Below are 15,542 nucleotides of genomic sequence, written 5' to 3'. Positions count from 1 at the left end.
GGTTTATTATCACCGGCATGTGACGTGAAATTTGTTAACTTAGCAGCAGCAGTTCAATGCCATACATGAACTAGCAGAGAGAGAGAAAAAATAAAATAAAAACATAATAATAAATAAACAAGTAAATCAATTACGTATATTGAATAGATTTTTTAAAATGTGCAAAAACAGAAATACTGTATATTAAAAAAAGTGAGGTGGTGTCCAAAGCTTCGATGTTCATTTAGGAATCAGATGGCAGAGGGGAAGCAGAATTCCCCTCGCGTGGCTTAGAAAAAGGAGGGTTGTTGAATTTGAATGTTTAATTGTAATTTTCTTTAGATTTCAATAATTAATTATCTGCTTGTATTTTATATAATGCATTACTTATTACTTTACTTATTACTTACTTACTTACTTTACTTTATTAAATTACTTATGCATAAGTAAACGCTTACTATGATTTCTGGAGGCTATAGTATGCTTAACAGTTTAATAAATGAGTTTAATAGTGTTTATACAAAATGTAATTCTGGAAAGCTGGGGAAGTTCTGCATTAAGTGAGTGTTTTTCTCGTTGGTTACCTTTTCACAGCAGTATTGACCAAGTACTTTCCAATTGGTTTATTATTATCTATATTAGAATAGAATTTCCCTTATCTCTATGGGTATAAAGTAGCTGTTTGTGCTAGCTGCAAAGAGGATTAGCTAAGGTGTCAAAGGTTACAGGGAGAAAGCAGGAGAACGGGATTGAGAAAAGATAATAAATTAGCCACAATTGAATGAAGTAGCAGAATTGATGGGTCAAAAAGCCCAATTCTGTTCCCATGTCTTATTTTCTGAGGGGTGGAAGGGCATATTTCTGTACTGTAGACTCTACATCTCAGGGCCAAGGCTGTTTGTCAGCAAGTAATATAGGGTCAAATCTTTCTCTCACCTTGGGCTCGATCAGCTAAGGCATGTTTGCTCCTCAACAGCGATATTATTTATCTTAGCACTCTCAAAGGAATCACTCCTATGCTAAGGAGAAGTCCTGATTACACAGACTCATTGTGAAGATTACCCATACAATCAGAAGACCAAGAATGTGCCATGAAAACAGAGAACGAAGACTCCTTCGCTGTGCAAAATAAACTGTAGAGTACAGTCAAGAATGGAAGCAAATAAAACACAGAACAGGTTCAGCACGATGTTCCACATCCACAATGTTGTGCTGACCAATATAAACCTAACTCCATGATCAATCTGACTCTTCCCTCCTACACAGCCCATAATCTTTCACTTTGCCTATATCCATGTGGCTGCCTAAAAGTGTTTTAAAAGTCCCTATAGTATCCGCCTCTACTGGGTGGCATGGTAACGTAGTTCTTAGTGCACCACCACAGTTTCAGCTGGAGGTCGGGGGTCCGATTCCTGCCGCTGTCTGTAAGGAGTTTGTACTTCCTTACCGCGACCATGGGGGTTTTCGCTGGGCCCTCTGGCTTCCCTCCACATTCCAAAGGGTTAATGAGATGTGAGCGTGCTATGTTGACGCTGGAAACGTGGTGACACTTGCAGGCTGCCCAGCACAATCCTTGCTGGTTTTACATGATGCAAACAACACATTTCACTGTATGTTCTGATGTACACATGACAAATAAAACTTTAATCACCACCACCAAAATTGGCAGTGTATCCCAAGCACCTACCACTCTCTTGTGGGGGGAGAAAAGCTACCTCTGATATCCCCCCCCCTAAACTTTCTTCCATTTAGCTTTAACAAATGTACTCTGGTACTGGCAACTTCCACCCTGGGAAAATGTCTCTATCTGTCTCTGAAAATCTTATACTCCACTATCAAGTCATCTCTTATCCTTTGTTCTTCTAAGGAGAAATGCCCTGATCACTGAAAAAGTTCAAAGATTAGCTTTATTAGTCACATTTTCACTGAAAAATGCAGTGAGTTGTGTCGCCTGGGTCAAATCAAATCTCTGACAATTGTACGGGTGACAGCCCGCAAGTGTCCCTATGCTTTCTGCACCAATATTGCATGTCCATGACTAACTTACACTAGCCCACAGGTCTTTGGAACATGGTTGGAAACCTACGTGGTCATGGGGAGAATGTACAAACTCCTTACAGACAGCAGTGGGAATTCTACCCCAATCGCTGATCGCTAGCGCTGTAACAGCATTACAGCTGCTTGGGTTCTAGTGCCCTTCCCTTGGACAACATCGGTGGCGTGGAGAGGGGAAGGCTTGCAGCTTGGGCAACTGCCAGTCTCCCATACAACCCTGCCCAGGCCTGTGCCCTGGAAACCTTCCGAGGCGCAAATCCATGGTCTCACGAGACTAACGGATGCCTATAACAGCATTACGCTAACCACAATGCTACCTCGTATGCTACAGTGCTGCCCTGTAGTAAAGGCCAGTGACAGGGGCAGGTGAAAAAGGACATCCATATTCTAGACCTTCACTTCAAGCTCGAAGGCCAGCGAACAGGAGTCTATGTGAGCAGGAGACAGGAGGAAGCACAAGGTCTGGAATTCAAGCCTGTTTTGGGGGTCATGTCATTGGCTAGTCTGGGGGTTGGTACTGAAGATCAGAGCCCGAAGGCTGGTTGGTAGCCCAGAATTCAAAGCCCAATGGCTGAAGACTGGAGACAGGATGCTGGAGGTCTGTCCTGAATTTGGATTGCCCATTGGTGTGTGTGGATGGGAGAGAGAACGGGGCTTGTTTTGCTATTGTTGCAGCTTTGGCTGGATCACTGGCTGGATTTCTAGATCTCTCGTGTTTCTGGTTTATAATTCATTGGATTCAAACAAGCAAGCAATCCACTAAATGTTCAACACCATCTTGACAACTCAACGGAGTTGTATTGGGTTAAGGCTGTTTTCCAGAGATTCAAGGCAAGAACATGATTCATTATAGGGATCCCAAAGAATTGAACTGGTCCTTACCTTCCCGTACCAGAGGTAGCACTGGCTATTGGTCTTGAGCAGAAAGACATCATTGGAGTTGAGGGAGGAGGAGCGTACTGGGACCTCAAATGCTTTAGTATTGTACTCATTCTTGGCAGAAACCTGGAAGAGACTGCCGAGGTCCTCTGACTCATAATCCTCAGTCCTTGAACTGCTTCCCTGTAAAACAGAACATAGAGCACAGGTCAGTACAGCACAGGACGAGGCCCTTCAACTCATGATGTCTGTGCTGAAATCAAGTCGTACAAGACACTTACAAGATGCACATTTTATTCCATATATGTTCTTGAACCTCTATTTTAATATAATTCTTTATCATTGTTAAATGTTTCTTGTTGACCTACACACCACAGCAATTCCCAATACATATAAATGTATAAAGTTGATCACTGATTCCTTGACCTGTGACGTTGAGGTGTCCAAGTCGATGTTGTGTCAAACTGAAGTTGTACAAGAGATTGGTGAAGCCTAATGTGGAGTGTTGTGTGCATTTCTGGTCACCTGCTACCGGAAAGATATCAATTAGATTGAAAGATACAGAGAAAATTTGCAAGAATGTTGCTGGGACTTGAGGATCTGAGTTATCGAGAAAGGTTGAACAGGTTAGGACTTTATTCCCTGGAGAATGAGGAAAGATGCTAGAGTTTTACAAAATTACAAAGGGCTTAGATATGGTAAATGTAAGCAGGCTCTTTCCCTTCGGGTTGAGACTAGAATTAAAGACCATAGGCTTAGGGTGAATGGTGAAACGATTAAGGGGAATCGGAGGGAAACTTCTTCTCACAGAGAGTGATGTGAGTGTGGAATGAGCTGCCAGTAAAAATGGTAGATCTGGTTCAACGTAACATTTAAAAGAAGTTTCAATGGGAGGGGTTTGGAAGTATATGGTCCGGGACCGTGTAGATGGGTCTCGGCAGAAAATATTGTAGGTGATATTAACTTTCCACCTATTGACTGGGATGCCCATCCTGTAAAAAGACTAGGTGGGATAGAGCTTGTCAAACGTGTTCAGGAAAGTTTCCTTAATCAGTACGTAGAAGCCCCAACAAGTGACAGATAGATAGATAGATAAGGATAGATAGATACTTTATTCATCCCTGAGGAGAAATTCAATTTTTTCCAGTGTCCCATACACTTACTATAGCAAAACTAATTACATACAGTATTTAACTCAGTATAAATATGATATGCATCTAAAATCACCCTCCCAAAAAGCATTAATAAATAGCTTTTAAAAAGTTCTTAAATAGTTTACTATTTAAGTAAACTATTCTTTTTGACTCGTGACTGCACGATTCTTTATCTGCTATTAGGAAATGAGGCAGGGCAGGTGACAGAAGTTTGTGCAGGGGAGCAGTTTGCATCTCATGATCATAATGCTAATAATTTCTAAGTAAATATGGGAAAAGATAGCTCTGATCCACAGGTTGAGATTCTAAACAGGAAAAAGGCCAGTTTCTTCTGGTATTATAAAGGATTAGGCAAGCGTAGATTGGGACAGGCAAAGGTGTACTTGGCAAGTGAGAAGCATTCTTCAAAAGTGAAATTTTGAGAGTACGAAGCTTGTATGTGTCTGTCAAAATAAAAAGTAAAGATAACAGGTTCAGGGAACCTTGGTTTTCAAGTGATATTGAGCCCCTGGTTAAGAAAATAAAAGGAGCTGCTTAGCAGGCATGGGCAGGTAGAAACTAATGAGGTACTTGAGGAATACTTTTCTTTTCAAATATTTTTATAATAATAATACACAGGAATACAAGAAATCCAAGTGAACACTTAAGAAAGAAGTCAGGAGGGCTAAAAGAAGGCACAAAGTTGCCCCATCAAACAAGTTGAAGTAAAATCCCAAGGGATTCTACAGATATGTTAAGAGCAAAAGGATGCAAGGGACAAAACTGGTCCTCTGGAAGACCAGAATGATAATCTATGCGTGGAGCCGGAAGAGATGGGGGAGGTCTTAAATGGATTTTTTGCATCTGTATTTATTTGGGAGATGCACGCAGAGTCTACAGATGTGAGGCAAAGCAGCATCAACTCCATGGATACAGATTATGGAGGAGAGATGTTTGCTGTCTTGAGACAAATTAGGGTGGACAAATCCCTAGGGTCTGACAAAGTGTTCCCTCGGACCCTGTGGGAGGCAAGTGCAGAAATTGCAGGGGCCCTGGCAAAGGTATTTAATTTATTCTTAGCAACAGGTGAAGTACTGGAGGATTGGACAATAGCTAGTGTTGTTCTGCTGTCTACAAAAGGCTCTAAAAATAAACCAGGAATTGAGTGAGCCAGATATTGGTAGTTAGAAAGATATTGGGAGGTATTCTAAGGGACCAGATAATGAGTTTTTGGATAGATATGGACTGATTAGGGATAGTCAGCGTGGCTTCGTGCGTGATAGGTCATGTCTAAATGATCTTATAGAGTTTTTCAAGGAAGTTACCAGGAAAATTGAGGCAATGCAGTGGATGTTGTCTACTTGGACTTCAGCAAGGCATTTGACAAGGTCCCACATGGGAGGTTGGTCAAGGAAGTTCATTTGCTCGTCATTCAAGATGAGATAGTAAATTGGATTAGACACTGGCTTTGTGGGAGAAGCCAGAGAGTGGTAGTAGATGGTTGCCTCTCTGACTGCTGGCCTGTGGCTGGTGGAGTGCCACAGAGATCACTGCTAAGTCCATTGTTGTATGTCATCTATATCAATGATCTGGATGATAATGTGGTTAATTGGATCAGCAAATTTGCAAATGACACAAAGATTTGGGGTGTAGTGGACTGTGAGAAGACTATCAGAGCTTTCAGTGAGATCTGGACCTGCTGAAAAAATGGGCTAGAAAATGGCAGATGGAATTTAATGCAGATCGGTGTGAGATGTCGCTCTTCGGTAGGACCAACCAGGGTAGGTCTTACACAGTGAATGGTAGGACACTGAAGAGTGTGTAGAACAAATGGATCTGGGAATTCTGGTCCATAATTCATCAAAAGTGGCATCACAGGTAGATAGGGTCATAAGGAAAGCTTTTGTCACCATTGACCTTCATGAATCAAAGTATTGAGTGCAGGAGTTGGGATGTTATGCTGAAGTTGTATAAGGTGTTGGTGAGGCCTAATCTGATCAGGGCTGGAGGGCCTGATTCATAAGGAAAGATCAAATAGGTTAGGACTTTATTCCTTGGAATGTAGAGGATTGAGAGGAGATTGATAGAGGTATACAAAATTGTGAGGGGTATAAATAGGGTAAATGCAAGCAAGCTTTTTCCTCTGAGGTTGGGCGGGACGACAACTAGAGGTCATGGGTTAAGGGTGAAAGGTGAAAAGTTTAATGGGAAAATGAGGGGCAACCTCTCCACGCAGAGGGTGGTGAGAGTGTGGAATGAGCTGTCAATGCAGGTGCTGCTTGCAAGCTTGATTTCAACATGAAGAGAAGTTTGGATAGGTACGTGGATGGTAGGGGTCTAGAGGGCTGTGGTGCCAGTGCAGTTCGATGGGAGTAGGCAGTTGAATGGTTCAGCATGGACTCTATAGCTCTAATTATATTGGAGTCCGAGAGCACTACAGTAAAAAAGCAGGCCTTTCAGCCCATCTAGTCCATACTGAACTGTTTTTATGCCTAGTCCCAGCTACCCACAAGGGGACCATAGTCCTCCATACACCTTCTGTCCATGTACTACCTATCCAAGCTTCCCAAATCCACCATTTCCATCCACAGCTCGTTCCACGCTCTCAGCAACCTCTGAGCGAGGAACAGTTCGAGGATGCATTGGAGCATACTGGAAGGGTCACCCTGCTTCCAGTGCCACTGATCAGGGATCAATTCCCGCCTCTATCCTGTAGGGAGTTTGTACACTCTCCCCATGTTTGTCCCTATGTTCCAAAGACGTACAGGTTAGAGTGAGTGAGCAGTGGACATGTTATGTTGGTGTCAGAAGCCTGGTGACACTTACTGGCTGCACTCCCAAACAACGCAGTTCACTGCATGTTTCGATATACATGTGATAAATAAAATGAATCTGAATGTAAATGGCGGGACTTACGCATTGTAGGAGCTGAAGTTTGGTAATAGAGGGAAAATACTGGAATGTTTGGATTGGATAGTCCGGAATCCTGACAGAATCATAGAGCAAAAGAGCAGGGGTAAAGGCCCCTCAGCCAACATGTCCATGCTGATCATGGCTCTGACCCAGCTGGCACTAATTTCTTACATTTGGCCCATATTCCTCGAAGCCCCAACTCTCCTTGTGCTCAGCCATATACTTTTTCTACAATACTATTTTTCCTGCCTCTGACAGTTAATTCCATATACTCACCGCATCTCCCTCTGGTCCCTACCACCTCTCATCCTAAAACTATGTCCCCTAGATTTGAACTGTTACCGTCCACCATAAATCTGGTTCAGATAGAGTAACACAGCAAAAAAATCAGGCATTCAGCCCAGCTCATCCATATTGAAAGGGTTAATATATGAGGAGCGTTTGATGGCTCTGCCCTGTACTTGTTGAGGTTTAGAAGGATGAAGAAGGGATCTATCTAACTTTGAAAGTTTTAGGTAGAATGGACATAGAGAGGATGGTTCCTATAATGTGGGAGTCCAGGACCAGAGGTCACAGCCTCAGAATAGAGGGATGTCCCTTTAGAACAGAGACGAGAAGAAATTTCTTTAGCCAGAGGTGGTAAATCTGTGGAATTCATTGCCATGGGTGCTTGTGGAGGCCTTCATGGAGTATATTTAAAGCAGAGGTTGATAAGTTCTTGATTAGTCAGGGTGTCAAAGTTTACGGGGAGAAGGCAGGAGAATGGGGTTGAGAGGGATAATAAATCAGCCATGATATAACGATGGAGTAGACCTGGTGGGCCAGAAGGCCTAATTCTGCTCCAATGTCCTATGGTCTAATGGACCAAGATACCCATCTGAATTAAACCAAATCTGTAAAGAACACAAAATGCTTGTGGAACTCTGCAGGTCAGGGAGGGATAAAGCATCTATAGAGCGAAATAGAGTCTGTGTTTTACGACAAGACCATTCATCAGTCTTATTTGCTCATGCCTGGCCTTTATCTTTATAACTTTTCCTACTCATGTACATGTTGAAGAGTCTTTTCAGTGTTGTTATTACACTGCCCCACCTTTGGCAGCTCATCCATATACCTCCCATCCTCTGTGTAAAGTTGCCCCTCAGATCCATTGGAATGCAAAGCATCAGTAGGTCGATTTTTGCACTGTGGCCAAATCCCAATCAGACCGTAAGATATAGGAATATAATTAGACCATTCAGCCTATCATGTTTTCTCCACCATTCCATCATGGCTGATTTATCATCCCTCTCAACCCCATTCTCCTGCCGTCTCCCTGTAAACCTTGACACCCTGACTAATCGAGAACCTATCAACCTTTGCTTTAAATATACACGATGACTTGGCCTCCACAGCCGTTGGTGGCAATGAATTCCACCGACTCACCACCCTCAGGCTAAAGAAATCCCTCCTCATCTCTGTTCCAAAGAGATGTCCTTCTGTCCTGAAGTTATATACTCTAGAGCTAGACTGCCTCACTGTGGGAAACATCTCTCCACATCCACTCTACCTAGGCCTTTCAATATTTGCTGTTTCAGTGAGATCTTCCCCACCCCTTCATTCTCCTAAATGCCAATGAGTACAGGCCCAGAGCCATCATTCTCTCCTCTTACATTAACCCTTTCATTTCTGGCATCATTCTTGTTCTCCTCCTCTGGACTCTCTCCAATGCCAGCACTAAATTTACGAGAATGACAGCATAGACCTTTCACCTTCAGCCGCTTCCCTTCCAGCCAGGCTTTACAACATTACCTCAAAGACTACAAGTTTCCCCTTGAAGATGGCCATCAAGTGTTTTGGTTCTTTGCCCATGGTTACTCGGACCTGTACAGCCTCACCATTGTACTGTTGGTCAATAATGACAGCCTGAAAGGCCGAGGCAGCGATATCTCCTTGACTTGCATGTTTGCCCTGAAATAAGAATTTAAAAAATTGGTTAAAATGGCTTTTAGCACTCCAACAACACCCTGCTGTTAAATCATACCTAAGTAAAGTTAGACAACCATTTCACATCTTCTTTTGGTTCAGTCTCGTTTGATGGCTCTGGCTGGTACTCACTGGAGCATGATTCCTTAACGGTTAACTTGTAGGCAATGTTCCCGCTAAGGTGTGCGCATGTGTGTGTGCACACATCTTCTGCCACTGGTGCACAAAGGCATTTGAACTGCTCATGAAAGGTTGTCACCCTCTACTTCGTTGGCATGTTAAGTATATTTCACCTTTGTACACAATCACGTTTCCTTTTCCGGTGTCTGGTGCGAGCGGTGTGAACAACATGAGGTTTGCGATGATTTGTCTGCAGGCTTTAGAACTGGCTTATTTATACAGCTTTTATTGACGAAATTATTCAGTGTGCAGATGTTGTTGTCACTGGGCAAAAACTTGCACAGCCCAAGGTTTTTGCACACTCTGGTCATTACAAGTTAGAGGGAACATTGCTTGTAGGTTGAGTCAGTGGTAAGGAGGGCAAATGCAATGTTAACGTTCATTTCAGGAGAATTGGAATACAGAATGCAATGTCCAGGCTTTAAAGGGTGTTAGTCAGACAGCACTTGGGAGTATTCGGAGCAGTTTCAGGCCCCTTTTCTAAGAAAGGATGGCACTGGAGAGGGTTCATGAGAATGGTCCCTGGAATAGAAGGGTAAATGCATGAGGAGTGTTTAACGGCTCTAGGTTACTCACTGGGGTTTATATGAATGAGGGGACTCTCATTGAAACCTCCTGAATATTGAAAGACCTTGATAGAGTGGACGTGGAGAGGACGTTTACAATAGTGGGAGATTCTAGAACTAGAGGGCTCAGAAAAGAAGAATGTTGTTTCAGAACAGAGTTGAAGAGGAATTTCTTTAGCCAGAGGGTGGTGAATCTATGGAATTCATTGCTATATTAATCTACTAACCCATTTATCTTCTGGAATCTTTTTTTAAAATTTTGAGATGCAGCATGGTAATAAGCTGTTCAGGCCCTACGAGCCCACACAGCCCAATTAGCCTTTGGAATGTGGGAGGAAACCAGAACACGTGGAGGAACCCCTTGTGGCCATGCGGAGAATGTAGACAGTAGAATGAAAGATTGGAGCGACTGTGCTTGTATACACTGGAATTTAGAAGGATGAGAGGGGATCTGATTGAAACATATAAGATTATTAAGGGATTGGACATGCTGGAGGCAGGAAGCATGTTCCCACTAGTCCAGAGCTAGAGGCCACAGTTTAAGAATAAGGGGTAGGCCATTTAGAACAGAGATGTGGAAAAACTTTTTCACCCAGAGAGTGGTGGATATGTGGAATGCTCTGCCCCAGAACCAGTGGAGGCCAAGTCTCTGGAAGTATTCAAGAGAGAGTTAGATAGAGCTCTTATCGATAGCGGGGTCAAGGGATATGGGGAGAGGGCAGGAATGGGGTACTGATTGTGTATGATCAGCCATGATCACAGTGAATGACGGTGCTGGCTAGAAGGGCCGAATGGCCTACTCCTGCACCTACTGTCTATTGTCAGTGGAATTGAACTGGGTCACTGGCACTGTAATAGGGCTACGCCAATGTGCCATCCCAAAACTCTTGAGCCTGAGATTAAACCAGCGGCTCTTAATTTATATGTATTCCCATTCCACCCTTCTCAGGTCCCCAACCTCTCGGCTCCAGCCTATGAGTGACTCCTGGATCTTTGTTCTTCTGAGGCAGTCCCTCAGATCTGACTCTGATTCTGATCAGAGAGGAAGAGAAAGACTGCAAAAGTAAGTCACACACACAAAATGCTGGAGGAACTCAGCAAGTCAGGCAGCATCTATGGAGAAGAATATGCAGTCAACATTTTGGGCCAAGATCCTTCATCAGAACAAAAATGAAGACAAAATCAGGTCAGCTTACTGGATCGAGACAGGACACTTTGAGATGTGCCACAATACCCCCCTCACTCAACATAAAGAACGGATTGCTGACTTCAGGAAGGGGAAGAAAGTGAACATACACCCATCTACACTCGGGGTTTGGTGGTACAAAGACGCAGTAACTTTAAATTCCTATGTATTAATATATCAGATGGGCCCTGCACATACTGTGGATACAATTACAAGGAAGGCCACCAGAATCTTTACTTCCTTATATGTTTAATGAGGTTCTGCTTATCATTGAACACTTATAAACTTGGAGTAGTAGTACCCTGACAGGTTCCATCATGGTTTGAATGGCAATTTGAATGTGTAGGAATGTGAGAAGCTGAAGTGTGGGAATATGAGAAGCCACAGCAAGTATTGGACTCTCAAGTTTAATTATCATTCAATTATACGTGAGCATAGCCAGTTGAAACATCCTTCCTCTGGGACCAAGGTGCAAAAGACATTACCAACAGCACACAGCACACTGAACTCCAGGTGCAACAACTGACCGGCCTTCATTCCTCCTGCTTACAAGAACATGCACCGACCTGGGACAACCTGATAGCTATGGATGTCTTATAGGACCACTTTGCTGGCCTTTCAGGTACAGAGCAGAGGCCTTGATTCCAGATTTCCTTTATCGACCATTCTCGTTGCTGGCCTTTGAATGTGGAATGGAGCATTGACCTCTAATTCCTCCACATCTCAGTCCCTAAACCCTAATCTGACCTCTAACTCCCCACACGACTGTCTCTAAACCCTAACGTGACCTCTAACTCCCCACACCACTCTCTAAACCCTAATCTGACCTCTAACTCCCCACACCACTGTCTCTAAACCCTATCGTGACCCCTGACTCCCCACACCACTGTCTCTAAACCCTATCGTGACCCCTGATTCCCCACACCACTGTCTCTAAACCCTATCGTGACCTCTAACTCCCCACACCACTGTCTCTAAACCCTATCGTGACCTCTAACTCCCCACACCACTGTCTCTAAACCCTAATCTGACCTCTAACTCCCCACACCACTCTCTAAACCCTAATCTGACCTCTAACTCCCTACACCACTGTCTCTAAACCCTAACGTGACCTCTAACTCCCCACACCACTGTCTCTAAACCCTAATCTGACCTCTAACTCCCCACACCACTGTCTCTAAACCCTAATCTGACCTCTAACTCCCCACACCACTCTCTAAACCCTAACGTGACCTCTAACTCCCCACACCACTGTCTCTAAACCCTATCGTGACCCCTAACTCCCCACACCACTGTCTCTAAACCCTAATCTGACCTCTAACTCCCCACACCACTGTCTCTAAACCCTAATCTGACCCCTGACTCCCCACACGACTGTCTCTAAACCCTAATCTGACCTCTAACTCCCCACACCACTGTCTCTAAACCCTATCGTGACCCCTGACTCCCCACACCACTGTCTCTAAACCCTATCGTGACCCCTGATTCCCCACACCACTGTCTCTAAACCCTATCGTGACCCCTGACTCCCCACACCACTGTCTCTAAACCCTATCGTGACCCCTGATTCCCCACACCACTGTCTCTAAACCCTATCGTGACCCCTGACTCCCCACACCACTGTCTCTAAACCCTATCGTGACCCCTGATTCCCCACACCACTGTCTCTAAACCCTATCGTGACCCCTGACTCCCCACACCACTGTCTCTAAACCCTAATCTGACCTCTAACTCCCCACACCACTGTCTCTAAACCCTATCGTGACCCCTGACTCCCCACACCACTGTCTCTAAACCCTATCGTGACCCCTGATTCCCCACACCACTGTCTCTAAACCCTATCGTGACCCCTGACTCCCCACACCACTGTCTCTAAACCCTATCGTGACCCCTGACTCCCCACACCACTGTCTCTAAACCCTATCGTGACCCCTGACTCCCCACACCACTGTCTCTAAACCCTATCGTGACCCCTGACTCCCCACACCACTGTCTCTAAACCCTATCGTGACCCCTGACTCCCCACACCACTGTCTCTAGACCCTATCGTGACCTCTAACTCCCCACACCACTGTCTCTAAACCCTAATCTGACCTCTAACTCCCCACACCACTGTCTCTAAACCCTATCGTGACCCCTGATTCCCCACACCACTGTCTCTAAACCCTATCGTGACCCCTGACTCCCCACACCACTGTCTCTAAACCCTATCGTGACCCCTGACTCCCCACACCACTGTCTCTAAACCCTATCGTGACCCCTGACTCCCCACACCACTGTCTCTAAACCCTATCGTGACCCCTGACTCCCCACACCACTGTCTCTAAACCCTATCGTGACCCCTGACTCCCCTCACCACTGTCTCTAAACCCTATCGTGACCTCTAACTCCCCACACCACTGTCTCTAAACCCTAATCTGACCCCTGACTCCCCACACCACTGTCTCTAAACCCTATCGTGACCCCTGATTCCCCACACCACTGTCTCTAAACCCTATCGTGACCTCTAACTCCCCACACCACTGTCTCTAAACCCTATCGTGACCCCTGACTCCACACACCACTGTCTCTAAACCCTATCGTGACCCCTGACTCCCCACACCACTGTCTCTAAACCCTATCGTGACCCCTGACTCCCCACACCACTGTCTCTAAACCCTATCGTGACCCCTGACTCCCCACACCACTGTCTCTAAACCCTAATCTGACCTCTAACTCCCCACACCACTGTCTCTAAACCCTATCGTGACCCCTGACTCCCCTCACCACTGTCTCTAAACCCTATCGTGACCTCTAACTCCCCACACCACTGTCTCTAAACCCTAATCTGACCCCTGACTCCCCACACCACTGTCTCTAAACCCTATCGTGACCCCTGATTCCCCACACCACTGTCTCTAAACCCTATCGTGACCTCTTAACTCCCCACACCACTGTCTCTAAACCCTATCGTGACCCCTGACTCCCCACACCACTGTCTCTAAACCCTATCGTGACCCCTGACTCCCCACACCACTGTCTCTAAACCCTATCGTGACCCCTGACTCCCCACACCACTGTCTCTAAACCCTATCGTGACCCCTGACTCCCCACACCACTGTCTCTAAACCCTATCGTGACCCCTGATTCCCCACACCACTGTCTCTAAACCCTAATCTGACCTCTGACTCCCCACACCACTGTCTCTAAACCCTATTGTGACCCCTGACTCCCCTCACCACTGTCTCTAAACCCTATCGTGACCTCTAACTCCCCACACCACTGTCTCTAAACCCTAATCTGACCCCTGACTCCCCACACCACTGTCTCTAAACCCTATCGTGACCCCTGATTCCCCACACCAGTGTCTCTAAACCCTATCGTGACCTCTAACTCCCCACACCACTGTCTCTAAACCCTATCGTGACCCCTGACTCCCCACACCACTGTCTCTAAACCCTATCGTGACCCCTGACTCCCCACACCACTGTCTCTAAACCCTATCGTGACCCCTGACTCCCCACACCACTGTCTCTAAACCCTATCGTGACCCCTGACTCCCCACACCACTGTCTCTAAACCCTATCGTGACCCCTGACTCCCCACACCACTGTCTCTAAACCCTAATCTGACCTCTAACTCCCCACACGACTGTCTCTAAACCCTAATCTGACCTCTAACTCCCCACACCACTGTCTCTAAACCCTATCATGACCCCTGACTCCCCTCACCACTGTCTCTAAACCCTATCGTGACCCCTGACTCCCCACACCACTGTCTCTAAACCCTAATCTGACCTCTAACTCCCCACACCACTGTCTCTAAACCCTAAGCTGACCTCTAACTCCCCACACCACTGTCTCTAAACCCTATCGTGACCCCTGACTCCCCTCACCACTGTCTCTAAACCCTATCGTGACCTCTAACTCCCCACACCACTGTCTCTAAACCCTAATCTGACCCCTGACTCCCCACACCACTGTCTCTAAACCCTATCGTGACCCCTGATTCCCCACACCACTGTCTCTAAACCCTATCGTGACCTCTAACTCCCCACACCACTGTCTCTAAACCCTATCGTGACCCCTGACTCCCCACACCACTGTCTCTAGACCCTATCGTGACCCCTGACTCCCTCTCTGTCCCCAAAACCATCCCTAAGAACTTAAAAAACGATTGACTAAAAAAAACAAGATGATGGGGAGGCCTGTGCCTGTGATGGACAAGACCTTATTAGAAGGCAAATTTAAGTGTTGAGCTGCCTCAGACGTCACTTCTCCCTGATGCCCTTGGTGAAGAGGAAGGTACGGAGTACACAAACCTGCCAGATGTACAGGATGTAGCGGTTTTTGTTGTTGACTTGGTAAGTGTACAGGATCAGGTAACACTCCTTGCTGTAAAGGAATCCATGCCACCTCTTCTCAACTGGCACGAGTTCTTGGTCCTCCACACGCCACTCCTGCAAGGCAAGCAGAGGACAGTGCATCAACGGAAGGATGGGGTCTGGCAGAGAGAGCGCAGAAGAGACTCACCAGCTCAGTGCCTGGGATGGAGAGGGACTGTGGTTATAAGGATAGGCAGGTTTATTCTCATTGGTTGAAGAATGACATTATAAACCTAGAAGTTGGAATTTGAATTGATTTGATACTATCACATGTACTGAGGTACAGTGAAATGCCTGTCTTGCATACTTTTCATACAGATCAA

The 15,542-nt window shown here is 45.5% G+C and overlaps 1 protein-coding gene across 1 annotated transcript in view; it reads right to left on the bottom strand.

Annotated features, from left to right (window-relative positions):
- Positions 1 to 15,542, bottom strand: part of vil1 (villin 1) — an 80,252-nt gene that overhangs the window by 32,783 nt on the left and 31,927 nt on the right. Inside the window, exons 11-13 of the mRNA XM_059967555.1 lie at positions 15,157 to 15,294; positions 8,751 to 8,909; positions 2,917 to 3,096 (exon numbers count right to left, since the gene is read on the bottom strand). Of these exons, the coding sequence (XP_059823538.1) occupies positions 2,917 to 3,096; positions 8,751 to 8,909; positions 15,157 to 15,294 (477 nt within the window). The remainder of the gene's footprint in view (positions 1 to 2,916; positions 3,097 to 8,750; positions 8,910 to 15,156; positions 15,295 to 15,542) is intronic.

Source organism: Hypanus sabinus, chromosome 4, assembly GCF_030144855.1.
Source record: "Hypanus sabinus isolate sHypSab1 chromosome 4, sHypSab1.hap1, whole genome shotgun sequence".
Lineage (NCBI taxonomy): Eukaryota > Metazoa > Chordata > Chondrichthyes > Myliobatiformes > Dasyatidae > Hypanus > Hypanus sabinus.
The sequence above is the reverse complement of the archived record's forward strand: the minus strand, read 5'-3'. Positions and strand labels throughout refer to the sequence as shown.